We start from the raw sequence: 18,413 nt of genomic DNA on the forward strand, positions 1-18,413 counted from the left end.
ACTCAGGGGTGCAGGGGAACATACCTGGTGGGGGGCATGCACAACACATTGATGCTCTCAGATGCTGGGCCACACTTTGCGCTGGAGCTTGCCTGCAGGACTGTGCTCCTCGTTGCCGGCATGCCATGGTTGGGAGGCTGGAGCTGAAAGGTGGGTGGAGCTGTCTCTGTGCACTGCTGCAGGAAGTGGCCTCTACCCGGATCAGCAGGCAGCAGGAGAGCCGCGCGATGTGATGGGGGGGGGGAATCACTGTGCCTGCTGCCGTGAACCTGCGCCCCGTGGAGGTTGCTCCCCCCCCCCCCCCCCCCCCCGCTTGGACTTCCCCGCTTGGAGTGCGAGTGCGGACCCGGGACGGGGGGATCACTGTGCCTGCTGCCGTGACTCTGCGCCCCCGTTGAGATTGCTCCCCCCCGCTTGGACTGCGAGTGCGGACCCGGCCGCGCTGTCATCCAGGCTCTGACAGACACTACAGGTACAGCAGTACCTCTAGTGTCTGTCTCCTCCAAGGCGGCGGCCATTTTTGGAGGGGCCGTCGCCATACAGTACATGGAGGCCTGTGTGCGGCACCGGAGCCGGCTGCAGCAGCAGCAGGGCTGTTAAAGAAGATGCACATAGCCGGCCCCATCCCAGCCTCTTCATACCGGCCCAGGGGGCATGTGGCACTCTGCCCCCCGGCCCAGCCCGCCCCTGCTTGGCGTGAACACAAAAATTATTTATGGCCTTGTCGAAGCTAGCCACGCCCCCTTTTTTACATGGTATCGGCTCTTTGTCTCACCATAACCCTATTTTGGCTCATTGCCACTGGTTGGTCGGCCACCCCTGCTCTATAATAATTGTCAAAGCCAAGAAACCGTTGCGTGGCTTTCAAGTTGGCAGGTCTTACCCATTTTACAATTGCGGTAGAGGAAAGAGAAGCACTCTCTTTTTACATTTTTTAAACAATTGCCTGAAGTTTTCCAGGATCCATTAAAAAACCCTTAGGGGAAATAATACATCCAAGAAAGGCCACCTTGTGTACTTCAAACTCACATTTCTCTAATTTTGCATAGAGATGATTCTCTCTGAGTGTAGCAAGGACAGCCTTGACATGACATCAATGTTCCTTGAGAGAATTGGAGTTAATCAGGATACACCACAACAAATTTTACAAGGAATTCTCGAAGAACGTCATTTATGAGATCTTGGAATATAGCAGGAGCATTGGAGAGGCCAAAATGCATAAAAAGGTATTTGTAGTGTCCCGAATGAGTGTTGAAGGCCGTCTTCCACTCATCTCCTTGTCGAATCCTAATAAGATTATATGCTCCTCTTAAGGCAATCTTTGAGAATACACTGGCCTTCCTGAGTTGGTCAAATAAGACTGAGCTGAGGGGTAATGGGTAAGAATTTTTTATTGTGATTTTATTTAGACCTCTGTAGTCAATGCATGGTTGTAAAGAGCCGTCCTTTTTCCCAATGAAGAAAAACCCCGGCCCCTACCACTGATTTAGAGGGTCTAATGAAGCCCTTCTCCAAATGTTCTTGAATGTATTCCTCAATAGCTTTTGTCTCGGGCAAGGACAACGTGTAGAGCTTCAGGAATAGGATTAATAACACAATCATATGTGCCCCAGGATACCAGATCTCCTGCCTTTTCCTGGGGCGTACAACGGAAAAGCTGCAATTTGCATGGGAACCTCAATATTTCCAGAAACCTCAGGTACTGCCCAGCGTGTTGATGCTGTTGGCAGTTCCTTTTCCAATCTTTGTTCCAGTATCCCCTTGTCAATCTTGATTGCCAACTCCATAAGAGCATCCAATGTAGCAGGAGAAGGATATTGGACGAGAAAGTCCTGAACCTGCCCTAAACGAACTTGGCTCCGGAGGGCCGGATCATTCCACCCACAATCATTGGCCCAATGGCGGATCTCATTGCAATACACCTCAGCTGAGTTTTTTCCTTGTTTTAAAGAGAGCAAATATAGGTCTCTGCAGATGCTACCCAATCATCATAGAGAATACCCACATTTTGAAAATAGGAATCTATGGACAACAAACTGTGGAGATCCTCAGGAAGACCAAAGGCCCAGGACTGAGGGTATCCTTGTAACAAAGAAACAATTTTCCCTACCCACTGAGTCTCAGAACCCAACGAGTATGGCCTGAGTTTAAAATACAGCTTGCAGCCCCCCCCCCCCCCCCCCCTTCTGGGTCAAACCCTCAATCTGATCAGCCAGGACATGGGCTGGGTCCATGAGGAATTAATAGCCTACGGTTGGTGGGCTGGTGATACTGTCACACCGGTACACAGGGCTGTAATGACTGAACGGCCTCTCAACGCGGCCACGCAATTTCCACCCTGCCCAGCAATCCTCCAGTCTCCTACGCCCAAAGACTTTACCTTTAGAAGCCGCCTTTCCAGGGTTAATTAGGTCCACTCCATACTCAGATGCCCCCAGGTCTTCCACAAAGACAAAGTGACTGTTGGAGGCTGGGCATGAGAAATTGTACACCGTGGTAAGTGCTCAGAAACCCACAGTCTCAAAGTGCAACGGTGCACCAGGTGTGTTACTAAAGTAATCACAAGGCAGAGTGCAGAGTGCAACCATGCAAAAAGTATAATAATCAACCAAATAGAATACTGTTTATAATGACAGAAGCAACAATGCATATGATGTTATAAGCAACTAAATAACAGAAACAATTACGGGCATGTACTTGATGAAAACCAGGTTGAGGAGTACTTGAGGTCAATAGTTATGCCATCTCTCTCTGAGGTGGACTCGGACCTGTTTGAAGCCCCGTTCACCAGGGAGGAGGTAGCGCAGGCAATCGCATCTCTTCCGGCCTCTAAGGCTCCTGGAAGGGATGGAATCCCTGCTGAAGTCTATAAAAAATTTGCAGACTTCTTTGTTCCATACCTTACAGAGATCTTCAACATATTATTAGAATGGGGCTCCCTCCCAGATTCTATGTCAGAGGCACTGATTATATTAATAATTAAAAAAGACAAGGATCCCCTACTTCCGGAATCATACAGGCCAATCTCCTTGTTAAATACTGACGTCAAAATTTTGGCTAGAATGCTTGCCACGCGGCTCAATACAGTAATAACCACCATAGTACATCCAGATCAATCAGGATTTATGCCTGAGAGAACTGTATCCCAAAATCTGCGGCGTCTATATTACCACTTACAGAGAGGTCAGTGCCTAAAGTCGGAAGCCTTGGTTATGTCTCTGGACGCAGCCAAGGCTTTTGATACAGTGGATTGGAACTATATGTGGGCGGTGCTTCGGAAACTGGCATTCGGCCCACATTTCATTAAATGGATTCAACTGTTATATGCATCTCCAGTGGCAAGAGTCTCTGTAAATGGGTACATTTCAAACTCCTTTAAATTGAAACGGGGCACAAGACAGGGTTGTCCCCTGTCCCCGGCTCTATTCTCATTAGTCATAGAACCTCTTGCATGCCAGATACGTGCAGATCCAGAAATAAAGGGTATTAAAATTGGGTATAGAGGAAGTTATAGCCTTGTACGCAGATGATGTACTACTTTTCCTTCATGATGCTGGGAAGTCGCTACAGCAAGCACTGGATGTGGTGAACAGATTCGGTGACTTTTCAGGTCTACGAGTCAACTGGGACAAATCGAGCATACTACCAATATCGGGGCACATACCTATAGATCAGCACACCACCTCCCCACTAAAATGGGCCAAGAAAATTAAATATTTAGGTATATGGATTACCCCCTGCCCAAAGAGCTATGTGGACCTCAATGTTCATCCAGTCACAGATAGTTTTAAAGATCGTATGCACACTTGGAAAAAGCTACCCATGACACTCACGGGGCGTATAAACATGTTTAAAATGGTAATACAGCCAAAATATCTATACATCTGGCAGAACTCGCCCATATATATCCCAAAGACAGTGTTTACTGCAATAGAAAAACTAGTGATCTCCTTTATATGGAATGACAAGTCGCCACGTATAGCAATCAAAACGCTATACAATCCTAAAAATCAGGGCGGCTTGGCTCTTCCAAATTTAAGAAAATATTACATGGCAGCTCAAGCGGCACATCTGGTGGGCTGGGCTAAAAACTTAAAGGACCCCTTATTACAAGCATATCTCGAAGAACAGGTAGGCCAACGGGTTTCCCCACTGGCACTGCTCCTGTCAGGAACTTCTACATATAAACTTCCCCCCATTCTTCGTCAGGCTGTGTTAATATGGAGAACTCTTCATTCAACAGATGCATGGTCAGGGATAGACACTGAAACACCATTGTGGTACAATAAAAAATATAAAGAGCTAGAAAAACTATCTCCCAACAATATATGGTACCAAAATGATATTATAGCTATTGATCAAATCTACACTAATGGGTTATTTAAGACCTTCGAACAACTACAAGGAGAATTTAATTTGGCAAATGAATATTTTTTTAGATACCTACAACTAAGGCATGCAATTCAAGCCCAATTTGGGGGGCTTAAGATAGAAATATCTGAATCTCCGATAAAAAAAAATGCTACAAAGAACAGGTAATAGAGGTCGTGTATCTAGCCTATATAATTCTCTAAATATATGTCACCATCTACCCCCAATGGAGAAATTAAAAATAAAATGGGAGATGGACCTGGGCTCAATAACGACGGAAGACTGGGAAGTCGTATTGGGGTCTATTAAGTGGGCAACCTCTTCGGTCAGATATCAACAAATACACTATTTTACACTTCATAGAATATATCGTACCCCACTGGGGATGCATAGGGCTGGAATAAGAGAGGATGATAGATGCCCGAGGTGCAAGGCAATAGAGGCCGATTTCCTCCATATGATCTGGGCCTGCCCAAAAATATATTCCTTCTGGGAAAATGTTTGGAATGACATTAGGATGATAACGCCAGCAATAACTCAACTAAATCCCAGAACTTGTCTGTTGGGTTTAGAAATAGGGGGGGATCACTCACCAATGCTCTATTCCTTTGTTACTAGTCTAATCACAATGGCGAAAGTGATGATAGCCCGAATAGGGTTTTCAACTAAAAGCCCAGCATTGGCAGGGTGGAGAGCATTGGTTAGTGAAACGATGAAGCATGAAAAACATATGTTCTACACAAGAAATACAAAAAAAAAATTTCATGATAAATGGGACAGATGGCGCGAACACTATCTAAGTTGGCAAGAAGTTGAGCAGGAGGAGTTAGTAACTTGAGTGAAAATATTGTTAAGGTCCTAGGAAAAGGTTCGACTAGCATAAAGAGAAGCAAGTACACCATAGACTTCTGTAAGGCACAAATGACACAAGAGTTAGATAAATATATAACTCACAATAAGGAAGCAAAAATGGAACAGAATAGGAGAGGAAGTGGAAAAAAGGAAAAGGAATGGATATAGAATAATAATAATAATAAATAAGGAAAAAATACACAAATAAAAAGACACAATAGTTTGCACAAATTATATTGGAAAGATCAGATGACCTAAAGCAGGGGTGGGGAACCTTTTTTGTGCCAAGGGCCGTTTGTATGGGGAAAAAAAATCCTTCGGGGGCCATATTTAATAATTTCTCTTACAAATTGTCCTGCTGCAGCCATCCCACGCTCCGGCGGCTGCCGCTGAATAGGACTGACAGTCTCCAGCTTCTGTTGATTAAGAGGAATCTCACGAGAACTACTGACCTCTCGCGAGAATTCCCCTGTACTTGACTCCCGGCAAAGCTGGCAGGCGGGTGGGAGGGCCACTCAGACCGGCTACGGGGGCCGCATACGGCCCCTGGGCCTGAGGTTCCCCACCCCTGACCTAAAGGGACGGGATTGTTTTTTTTTTTTTTTTTTTAGGGAGGGAGGGGTTTATTGTAATTGTCAGATGTATTGTAAAGTAAGATGTCAAGTGTTGCATGTGATAATGTCAAGGTAATGTGCTAAATGTTAATGTAATGTATGCTTTTTTATATGCAAAATTGAAAATAAAGAAAAGTGAATTAAAAAAAAAATAACAGAAACAATTTACTCTTTGCAAGCCACAATGCATAAGGCAGTGGTTCCCAAATTGTGTGCCGTGGCACCCTGGGGGGCCTTGCAGGGGTGCCCTGGGTTGGTGGTCCATGACCAGTTCAAGTTTTTTATGTACAGAATAATAGTCAAATTGTGAACAAACCAAAGGGAATCCTTCCCATTACCATATAACTGATCCTAAGGATGAGATATAAAAACATTTTATTTACCTGAGCCGAGTATTGCGCCTGGTGTGTACATCATGTCCTCTTGTGTTTTGCAGGTAAATTAACTATGATTGTAACCGAGTATATGGAGAATGGTTCCCTGGACACATTTCTCAGGGTACGTATATATGTACATTTACCACAGAATTAATAGATGTTCTGTAGGGATCACTTGGCAGTGGCGTAAGTTTGTTCCAGTTGCCTGGAGGCAAGATAAAAATTGGTGCCCTCCCCCACACTTTATATAAAAATATGTTATAGATATGATGTTGAAAATAACGAGAGTGACTTCTATCCCTGTTAGGAGGGGGAGTCAGCCACAGAATCATTATAGACAGCTTTCAATTAAGTGATTCAAACATGCAGGGTAGAAGAGGTGCCCCCTTGGGAGCAAGGGCCCGGCGGCAGATGACGCCATTGCCTCCCAGAGTTCTGCCTTGGTTATACAAGGAGACTTCACCTCGCAGATATAGCTGTAGTAAGCCTGTTAGGGAGGTGGACACAGAATACTGTAGAATGTAGATGGTCCTTTATTACAGAGCCGTGATGGACAGTTCACTATAATCCAACTGGTGGGCTTGCTGAGGGGCATCGCATCCGGGATGAAATACCTGTCTGACCTGGGCTATGTCCACCGGGACCTGGCGGCTCGTAACATCCTGGTGAACAGCAACCTGATGTGTAAAGTGTCTGACTTTGGTCTGTCGCGGATACTGGAGGATGATCCTAATGCTGCTTACACGACTACAGTGAGTAATCCTGGCGTGCCTGTGGTTACCCTGGATGCTCCCTGGCTAACGTATGCATTTACCCCTGTGGTAGGGGCCCATTTATCTGGGCTATAACAATATTGCTGCTATAACAGGTGTTTTCAGGGGTTTATAGGTTTCTATGGGGAATACAATGCTGCCATATGTTCCAATTACCCATACATACCAGGTGTGGACACTGCGGCCCCTGTAATAAATACACATAAACTTCTTCTCTTTAGGGTGGTAAGATCCCCATCCGCTGGACAGCGCCAGAAGCCATCACCTACCGTAAGTTCTCCTCCGCCAGCGATGTGTGGAGTTACGGCATCGTCATGTGGGAGGTCCTGGCGTATGGAGAGAGACCGTACTGGAACATGACCAACCGAGATGTGCGTACTCCAGCATCTTATCACTGAGATCCACCTTATGTGTTATAGGGACATCAAACATATTGATGATTCATATACTTTACATAATTACATATGACTGGGAGGTCCAGGGTCCATTTATTACTGGGTTCTGCATTGGGTGTAGCCACTACTGCATAGGGTACGAGGTAGCCCCACTTTTATTATGTTCAGCTGTTATCTAAACACACACACACACAAATACATACATACATACATACATACATTCCCAGCAGTAACATAAAAATATTGTATTTTAGGTGATTAATTCGGTTGAAGAAGGGTATCGCTTACCTGCCCCCATGGGGTGCCCCACGGCATTACACCAGCTCATGTTGGATTGCTGGCAGAGGGACCGTAATGAAAGACCTCGCTTCTCTCTAATTGTCAGCATTCTGGACAAACTCATCCGTAACCCGGAGCACCTCAAGCTGAGTGCCACCGTCAACAGGTAGCAACTGCACTCCAACACTTTACTAAGAAACCTATTTTATATCATGAGAACAAAGGAGACTTACCTGTAGGCATAGTTTCATAGTATTGTTCTTCCCACCCACCATGTACATTACATAGTTACATAGGATTTAAGGCTGGATAAAGACTCACATCCATCCAGTTCAACCTTGGTGTATTAGCTTCCTCCATTGCTATAAGTAGTGCTGATATATTGATAGCAGTACTACTTACTGCACAGCATTCACACATTACAGAGAGCCCTGGTCAACAACTGACCCCCCCCCCCTCAACACCTGGGAAGGAAGCAGATGGAGAATCGTCCACAGTGCGTGTTGCATGGTCCCCGCTGGCTTGGTAGGTCTGAGCATCATCTCTGAGATCTGCATCAATTCTAGAGGCTTATGTTGGGAAAAATGATTGTCTTGTGGGATTTTGTCCCAGGAGACATACAGAATCCCCCCCCCCCCCCCCCCCCCCAAGCAGGACTTATTATTCATATTTACATAGAGCAGAGGAATAATCTCCTTCTGTGTCTTACATCACAAGAACTAACGTAATGACTAAGAAGAGTTCTATGTAGGACAAGACAAACCCTTCATCCATTAAGTGTTTTATTAGACAGTAATTACCAGAATGAGAACAGAGAGACCATAAATAGAATCAGTTAATCTATTGTGCAACATAAATAGATTACAGTAACACACATGATGGTCTCACTGTTCCTCATATATAATTTACAGTACAGACATCTTCCTTCATGTGTCCCTCCTACAGTGACAAAATGCTGATCCCTATCTATATATGTCTATTCTCCAAAGCTGTTCATTTCTTCCATCATAAAGATCTCTGTCCACCATAACGGGTCACTTCTTCCTTCATATAGCTTTCTGTCCACCATACCTGGTCACTTCTACCATCATATAGGTATCTGTCCACCATAACGGGTCACTTCTACCATCATATAGATCTCTGTCCACCATACCGGGTCACTTCTACCATCATATAGCTCTCTGTCCACCATACCGGGTCACTTCTACCATCATATAGGTATCTGTCCACCATAACGGGTCACTTCTACCATCATATAGATCTCTGTCCACCATAACGGGTCACTTCTTCCTTCATATAGCTTTCTGTCCACCATACCGGGTCACTTCTACCATCTTATAGGTATCTGTCCACCATAACGGGTCACTTCTACCATCATATAGATCTCTGTCCACCATAACGGGTCACTTCTTCCTTCATATAGCTTTCTGTCCACCATACCGGGTCACTTCTACCATCTTATAGGTATCTGTCCACCATAACGGGTCACTTCTACCGTCATATAGATCTCTGTCCACCATACCGGGTCACTTCTACCATCATATAGCTCTCTGTCCACCATACCGGGTCACTTCTACTATCATATAGGTATCTGTCCACCATAACGGGTCACTTCTACCATCATATAGGTATCTGTCCACCATAACGGGTCACTTCTTCCTTCATATAGCTTTCTGTCCACCATACCGGGTCACTTCTACCATCATATAGGTATCTGTCCACCATAACGGGTCACTTCTACCATCATATAGATCTCTGTCCACCATACCGGGTCACTTCTACCATCATATAGGTATCTGTCCACCATAACGGGTCACTTCTACCATCATATAGGTATCTGTCCACCATAACGGGTCACTTCTACCATCATATAGGTATCTGTCCACCATAACGGGTCACTTCTTCCTTCAAATAGCTCTCTGTCCACCATACCGGGTCACTTCTACCATCATATAGGTATCTGTCCACCATTCTGGGTCACTTCTTCCTTCATATACCGTAGATCTCAGTACACCATAACAGGTCACTTCTTCCTTCATATAGGTATCTGTCCACCATACTGGGTCACTTCTACCATCATATAGATCTCTGTCCACCATACCGGATCACTTCTTCCTTCATATAGATCTTAGTACACCATACCAGGTCACTTCTTCCTTTTAAAAATAGATCTCTGTCCACCATACCAGGTAATTTCTTCCTTCTTATAGATTTCTGTCCACCATACCAGGTAATTTCTTCCTTCTTATAGATCTCTGTCCACCATACCGAGTCACTTCTACCATCATATAGGTCTCTCTCCACCATACCGGGTCACTTCTTCTTTCATATAGCTCTCTGTCCACCATAACAGATCACTTCTACCATCATATAGGTATCTGTCCACCATACTGGGTCACTGCTACCATCATATAGATCTCTGTCCACGATACCGGGTCACTTCTACCATCATATAGGTATCTGTCCACCATTCCGGATCACTTCTTCCTTCATATAGATCTCCACCATACCTGGTCACTTCTACCATCATATAGGTTTCTGTACACCATAACGGGTCACTTCTTCCTTCTTTTAGGTCTATGTCCACCATACCGGGTCACTTCTACTATAACGGGTCACTTCTACCATCATATAGGTCTCTGTCAACCATACTGGATCACTTGTTCCATCATATAGATCTCAGTCCACCATACCAGGTCACTTATTCCTTCTTATAGGTCTCTGTCCACCATACCAGGTCATTTCTTCCTTCTTATAGATCTCTGTCCAACATACCGGCCCTCTTTTACCATCATAAGATCTCTGTTCACCATACCCAGTCACTTCTACCATCATATAGGTCTCTGTCCACCATACCGAGTCACTTCTACCATCATAAGATCTCTGTCCACCATACCGGGTCACTTCTACCATCATAAGATCTCTGTCCACCATACCGAGTCACTTCTTCCTTCATATAGATCTCAGTCCACCATACCGGGTCATTACTTCCTTTTTATATATATATCTCTGTCCACCATTTCTTCCTCCAATCTAGTGTTTGTCTATTTGCTTGGTTCTCATGAACCCAGTTCTGGATTATTCAGCTCCATCATCAAGTTAACCTGTGTCTCTCCCTCTAGATTCACCCACCCACGGCTGGACAGAGGACTGTTCGACTTTGCAAGCTGTGCCACAGTGGATGCCTGGCTGGATTCCATCAAAATGGGCCAGTATAAGGATAACTTTGTGATGGGTGGATACTGTACACTGGGAATGGTGATGCGGATGAATATAGAGTAAGTACGGTAGCTTAATAAGGTGCAACATAACACTTGATACTTATTTGACAGCAATGAGATAATGATGAAATTCAGGCTGCCAGTCATTATAATTAGCTGGTAACTAGGGATGTGCCACTCTTGTAATGGTCGTATTAGGAAAACATTAGCATGAAAGCTGTGATGTGGAGACCTCGCTGATGCGGAGACCTCGCTGATGTGGAGACCTCACTGATGTGGAGACCTCACTGATGTGATGACCTCACTGATGAGGAGACCTCGCTGATGTGGAGATCACGCTGATGTGGTGACCTCGCTGATGTGGAGACCTCGCTGATGTGGTGACCTCGCTGATGTGGAGACCTCAATGATGTGGTGACCTCGCTGATGTGGAGACCTCGCTGATGTGGAGACCTCGCTGATGTGGTGACCTTGCTGATGTGGTGACCTCGCTGATGTGGTGACCTTGCTGATGTGGTGACCTCACTGATGAGGAGACCTCGCTGATGTGGAGACCACGCTGATGTGGTGACCTCGCTGACGTGGTGACCTCGCTGATGTGGTGACCTCGCTGTGTGTTGGTGACAAATCACTGAATTCTCGCCTCTTGTACCAATGGTGGACTGTTACTAACTCCATAGTCTTCATCGTTTTCTATTAGGAACATTCATGGTCTCGGAGGTTCCCCTGTTTCTTTGTGACTTTATATGGGATGTAGATGTTATTATATGGTACTTACCTGGGGATGTAGATGTTATTATATGGTACTTACCTGGGGATGTAGATGTTATTGTATGGTACTTACCCGGGGATGTAGATGTTATTGTATGGTACTTACCCGGGGATGTAGATGTTATTATATGGTACTTACCTGGGGATGTAGATGTTATTGTATGGTACTTACCCGGGGATGTAGATGTTATTGTATGGTACTTACCCGGGGATGTAGATGTTATTGTATGGTACTTACCCTGGGATGTAGATGTTATTATATGGTACTTACCTGGGGATGTAGATGTTATTGTATGGTACTTACCCGGGGATGTAGATGTTATTGTATGGTACTTACCCGGGGATGTAGATGTTATTGTATGGTACTTACCCGGGGATGTAGATGTTATTGTATGGTACTTACCCGGGGATGTAGATGTTATTATATGGTACTTACCTGGGGATGTAGATGTTATTGTATGGTACTTACCCGGGGATGTAGATGTTATTGTATGGTACTTACCCGGGGATGTAGATGTTATTATATGGTACTTACCTGGGGATGTAGATGTTATTGTATGGTACTTACCTGGGGATGTAGATGTTATTATATGGTACTTACCCGGGGATGTAGATGTTATTGTATGGTACTTACCCGGGGATGTAGATGTTATTGTATGGTACTTACCCGGGGATGTAGATGTTATTGTATGGTACTTACCCGGGGATGTAGATGTTATTATGTGGTACTTACCCGGGGATGTAGATGTTATTATGTGGTACTTACCCGGGGATGTAGATGTTATTATATGGTACTTACCTGGGGATGTAGATGTTATTGTATGGTACTTACCCGGGGATGTAGATGTTATTGTATGGTACTTACCCGGGGATGTAGATGTTATTGTATGGTACTTACCCTGGGATGTAGATGTTATTATATGGTACTTACCTGGGGATGTAGATGTTATTGTATGGTACTTACCCGGGGATGTAGATGTTATTGTATGGTACTTACCCGGGGATGTAGATGTTATTGTATGGTACTTACCCGGGGATGTAGATGTTATTGTATGGTACTTACCCGGGGATGTAGATGTTATTATATGGTACTTACCTGGGGATGTAGATGTTATTGTATGGTACTTACCCGGGGATGTAGATGTTATTGTATGGTACTTACCCGGGGATGTAGATGTTATTATATGGTACTTACCTGGGGATGTAGATGTTATTGTATGGTACTTACCCGGGGATGTAGATGTTATTGTATGGTACTTACCCGGGGATGTAGATGTTATTGTATGGTACTTACCCTGGGATGTAGATGTTATTATATGGTACTTACCTGGGGATGTAGATGTTATTGTATGGTACTTACCCGGGGATGTAGATGTTATTGTATGGTACTTACCCGGGGATGTAGATGTTATTGTATGGTACTTACCCGGGGATGTAGATGTTATTGTATGGTACTTACCCGGGGATGTAGATGTTATTATATGGTACTTACCTGGGGATGTAGATGTTATTGTATGGTACTTACCCGGGGATGTAGATGTTATTGTATGGTACTTACCCGGGGATGTAGATGTTATTATATGGTACTTACCTGGGGATGTAGATGTTATTGTATGGTACTTACCCGGGGATGTAGATGTTATTGTATGGTACTTACCCGGGGATGTAGATGTTATTGTATGGTACTTACCCTGGGATGTAGATGTTATTATATGGTACTTACCTGGGGATGTAGATGTTATTGTATGGTACTTACCCGGGGATGTAGATGTTATTGTATGGTACTTACCCGGGGATGTAGATGTTATTGTATGGTACTTACCCGGGGATGTAGATGTTATTGTATGGTACTTACCCGGGGATGTAGATGTTATTATATGGTACTTACCTGGGGATGTAGATGTTATTGTATGGTACTTACCCGGGGATGTAGATGTTATTGTATGGTACTTACCCGGGGATGTAGATGTTATTATATGGTACTTACCTGGGGATGTAGATGTTATTGTATGGTACTTACCTGGGGATGTAGATGTTATTATATGGTACTTACCCGGGGATGTAGATGTTATTGTATGGTACTTACCCGGGGATGTAGATGTTATTGTATGGTACTTACCCGGGGATGTAGATGTTATTGTATGGTACTTACCCGGGGATGTAGATGTTATTATGTGGTACTTACCCGGGGATGTAGATGTTATTATGTGGTACTTACCCGGGGATGTAGATGTTATTATATGGTACTTACCTGGGGATGTAGATGTTATTGTATGGTACTTACCCGGGGATGTAGATGTTATTGTATGGTACTTACCCGGGGATGTAGATGTTATTGTATGGTACTTACCCTGGGATGTAGATGTTATTATATGGTACTTACCTGGGGATGTAGATGTTATTGTATGGTACTTACCCGGGGATGTAGATGTTATTGTATGGTACTTACCCGGGGATGTAGATGTTATTGTATGGTACTTACCCGGGGATGTAGATGTTATTGTATGGTACTTACCCGGGGATGTAGATGTTATTATATGGTACTTACCTGGGGATGTAGATGTTATTGTATGGTACTTACCCGGGGATGTAGATGTTATTGTATGGTACTTACCCGGGGATGTAGATGTTATTATATGGTACTTACCTGGGGATGTAGATGTTATTGTATGGTACTTACCCGGGGATGTAGATGTTATTGTATGGTACTTACCCGGGGATGTAGATGTTATTGTATGGTACTTACCCTGGGATGTAGATGTTATTATATGGTACTTACCTGGGGATGTAGATGTTATTGTATGGTACTTACCCGGGGATGTAGATGTTATTGTATGGTACTTACCCGGGGATGTAGATGTTATTGTATGGTACTTACCCGGGGATGTAGATGTTATTGTATGGTACTTACCCGGGGATGTAGATGTTATTATATGGTACTTACCTGGGGATGTAGATGTTATTGTATGGTACTTACCCGGGGATGTAGATGTTATTGTATGGTACTTACCCGGGGATGTAGATGTTATTGTATGGTACTTACCCTGGGATGTAGATGTTATTATATGGTACTTACCTGGGGATGTAGATGTTATTGTATGGTACTTACCCGGGGATGTAGATGTTATTGTATGGTACTTACCCGGGGATGTAGATGTTATTGTATGGTACTTACCCGGGGATGTAGATGTTATTGTATGGTACTTACCCGGGGATGTAGATGTTATTATATGGTACTTACCTGGGGATGTAGATGTTATTATATGGTACTTACCCGGGGATGTAGATGTTATTATATGGTACTTACCTGGGGATGTAGATGTTATTATATGGTACTTACCCGGGGATGTAGATGTTATTATATGGTACTTACCCGGGGATGTAGATGTTATTATATGGTACTTACCCGGGGATGTAGATGTTATTATATGGTACTTACCTGGGGATGTAGATGTTATTATATGGTACTTACCCGGGGATGTAGATGTTATTATATGGTACTTACCCGGGGATGTAGATGTTATTGTATGGTACTTACCCGGGGATGTAGATGTTATTGTATGGTACTTACCCGGGGATGTAGATGTTATTGTATGGTACTTACCCGGGGATGTAGATGTTATTATGTGGTACTTACCCGGGGATGTAGATGTTATTATGTGGTACTTACCCGGGGATGTAGATGTTATTATATGGTACTTACCTGGGGATGTAGATGTTATTGTATGGTACTTACCCGGGGATGTAGATGTTATTGTATGGTACTTACCCGGGGATGTAGATGTTATTGTATGGTACTTACCCTGGGATGTAGATGTTATTATATGGTACTTACCTGGGGATGTAGATGTTATTGTATGGTACTTACCCGGGGATGTAGATGTTATTGTATGGTACTTACCCGGGGATGTAGATGTTATTGTATGGTACTTACCCGGGGATGTAGATGTTATTGTATGGTACTTACCCGGGGATGTAGATGTTATTATATGGTACTTACCTGGGGATGTAGATGTTATTATATGGTACTTACCCGGGGATGTAGATGTTATTATATGGTACTTACCTGGGGATGTAGATGTTATTATATGGTACTTACCCGGGGATGTAGATGTTATTATATGGTACTTACCCGGGGATGTAGATGTTATTATATGGTACTTACCCTGGGATGTAGATGTTATTATATGGTACTTACCTGGGGATGTAGATGTTATTGTATGGTACTTACCCGGGGATGTAGATGTTATTGTATGGTACTTACCCGGGGATGTAGATGTTATTGTATGGTACTTACCCGGGGATGTAGATGTTATTGTATGGTACTTACCCGGGGATGTAGATGTTATTATATGGTACTTACCTGGGGATGTAGATGTTATTATATGGTACTTACCCGGGGATGTAGATGTTATTGTATGGTACTTACCCGGGGATGTAGATGTTATTGTATGGTACTTACCCGGGGATGTAGATGTTATTGTATGGTACTTACCCGGGGATGTAGATGTTATTATGTGGTACTTACCCGGGGATGTAGATGTTATTATGTGGTACTTACCCGGGGATGTAGATGTTATTATATGGTACTTACCTGGGGATGTAGATGTTATTATATGGTACTTACCCGGGGATGTAGATGTTATTGTATGGTACTTACCCGGGGATGTAGATGTTATTGTATGGTACTTACCCCGGGATGTAGATGTTATTGTATGGTACTTACCCGGGGATGTAGATGTTATTGTATGGTACTTACCCGGGGATGTAGATGTTATTGTATGGTACTTACCCGGGGATGTAGATGTTATTATATGGTACTTACCTGGGGATGTAGATGTTATTATATGGTACTTACCCGGGGATGTAGATGTTATTATATGGTACTTACCCGGGGATGTAGATGTTATTATATGGTACTTACCTGGGGATGTAGATGTTATTGTATGGTACTTACCCGGGGATGTAGATGTTATTGTATGGTACTTACCCGGGGATGTAGATGTTATTATATGGTACTTACCCGGGGATGTAGATGTTATTGTATGGTACTTACCCGGGGATGTAGATGTTATTGTATGGTACTTACCCTGGGATGTAGATGTTATTATATGGTACTTACCTGGGGATGTAGATGTTATTGTATGGTACTTACCCGGGGATGTAGATGTTATTGTATGGTACTTACCCGGGGATGTAGATGTTATTATATGGTACTTACCTGGGGATGTAGATGTTATTATATGGTACTTACCCGGGGATGTAGATGTTATTGTATGGTACTTACCCGGGGATGTAGATGTTATTGTATGGTACTTACCCGGGGATGTAGATGTTATTGTATGGTACTTACCCGGGGATGTAGATGTTATTATGTGGTACTTACCCGGGGATGTAGATGTTATTATGTGGTACTTACCCGGGGATGTAGATGTTATTATATGGTACTTACCTGGGGATGTAGATGTTATTATATGGTACTTACCCGGGGATGTAGATGTTATTGTATGGTACTTACCCGGGGATGTAGATGTTATTGTATGGTACTTACCCGGGGATGTAGATGTTATTGTATGGTACTTACCCGGGGATGTAGATGTTATTGTATGGTACTTACCCGGGGATGTAGATGTTATTGTATGGTACTTACCCGGGGATGTAGATGTTATTATATGGTACTTACCTGGGGATGTAGATGTTATTATATGGTACTTACCCGGGGATGTAGATGTTATTATATGGTACTTACCCGGGGATGTAGATGTTATTATATGGTACTTACCCGGGGATGTAGATGTTATTATATGGTACTTACCCGGGGATGTAGATGTTATTATATGGTACTTACCCGGGGATGTAGATGTTATTATATGGTACTTACCTGGGGATGTAGATGTTATTATATGGTACTTACCCGGGGATGTAGATGTTATTATGTGTTACTTACCCGGGGATGTAGATGTTATTATATGGTACTTACCCGGGGATGTAGATGTTATTATATGGTACTGACCAGGGGATGTAGATGTTATTATATGGTACTGACCCGGGGATGTAGATGTTATTATATGGTACTTATCCGGGGATGTAGATGTTATTGTATGGTACTTACCCGGGGATGTAGATGTTATTGTATGGTACTTACCCCGGGATGTAGATGTTATTGTATGGTACTGACCCGGGGATGTAGATGTTATTATATGGTACTTATCCGGGGATGTAGATGTTATTATATGGTACTTACCCGGGGATGTAGATGTTATTATATGGTACTTACCCGGGGATGTAGATGTTATTATATGGTACTTACCCGGGGATGTAGATGTTATTATATGGTACTTACCCGGGGATGTAGATGTTATTATATGGTACTTACCCGGGGATGTAGATGTTATTATATGGTACTTACCCTGGGATGTAGATGTTATTATATGGTACTTACCTGGGGATGTAGATGTTATTATATGGTACTTACCCGGGGATGTAGATGTTATTGTATGGTACTTACCCGGGGATGTAGATGTTATTGTATGGTACTTACCCGGGGATGTAGATGTTATTATATGGTACTTACCTGGGGATGTAGATGTTATTATATGGTACTTACCCGGGGATGTAGATGTTATTGTATGGTACTTACCCGGGGATGTAGATGTTATTGTATGGTACTTACCCGGGGATGTAGATGTTATTGTATGGTACTTACCCGGGGATGTAGATGTTATTATGTGGTACTTACCCGGGGATGTAGATGTTATTA

At 43.4% G+C, this 18,413-nt stretch overlaps 1 protein-coding gene across 1 annotated transcript in view; it reads left to right on the top strand.

Annotated features, from left to right (window-relative positions):
• The window catches only part of EPHA8 (EPH receptor A8), a 186,031-nt gene that overhangs the window by 165,518 nt on the left and 2,100 nt on the right, over positions 1 to 18,413 (top strand). The window contains 5 exon segments of the mRNA XM_083161770.1: positions 6,274 to 6,335; positions 6,757 to 6,966; positions 7,209 to 7,358; positions 7,637 to 7,827; positions 10,784 to 10,939. Of these exon segments, the coding sequence (XP_083017896.1) occupies positions 6,274 to 6,335; positions 6,757 to 6,966; positions 7,209 to 7,358; positions 7,637 to 7,827; positions 10,784 to 10,939 (769 nt within the window).

This window comes from Crinia signifera, chromosome 19 (assembly GCF_055691185.1).
Source record: "Crinia signifera chromosome 19, ASM5569118v1, whole genome shotgun sequence".
Classification (NCBI taxonomy): Eukaryota; Metazoa; Chordata; class Amphibia; order Anura; family Myobatrachidae; genus Crinia; species Crinia signifera.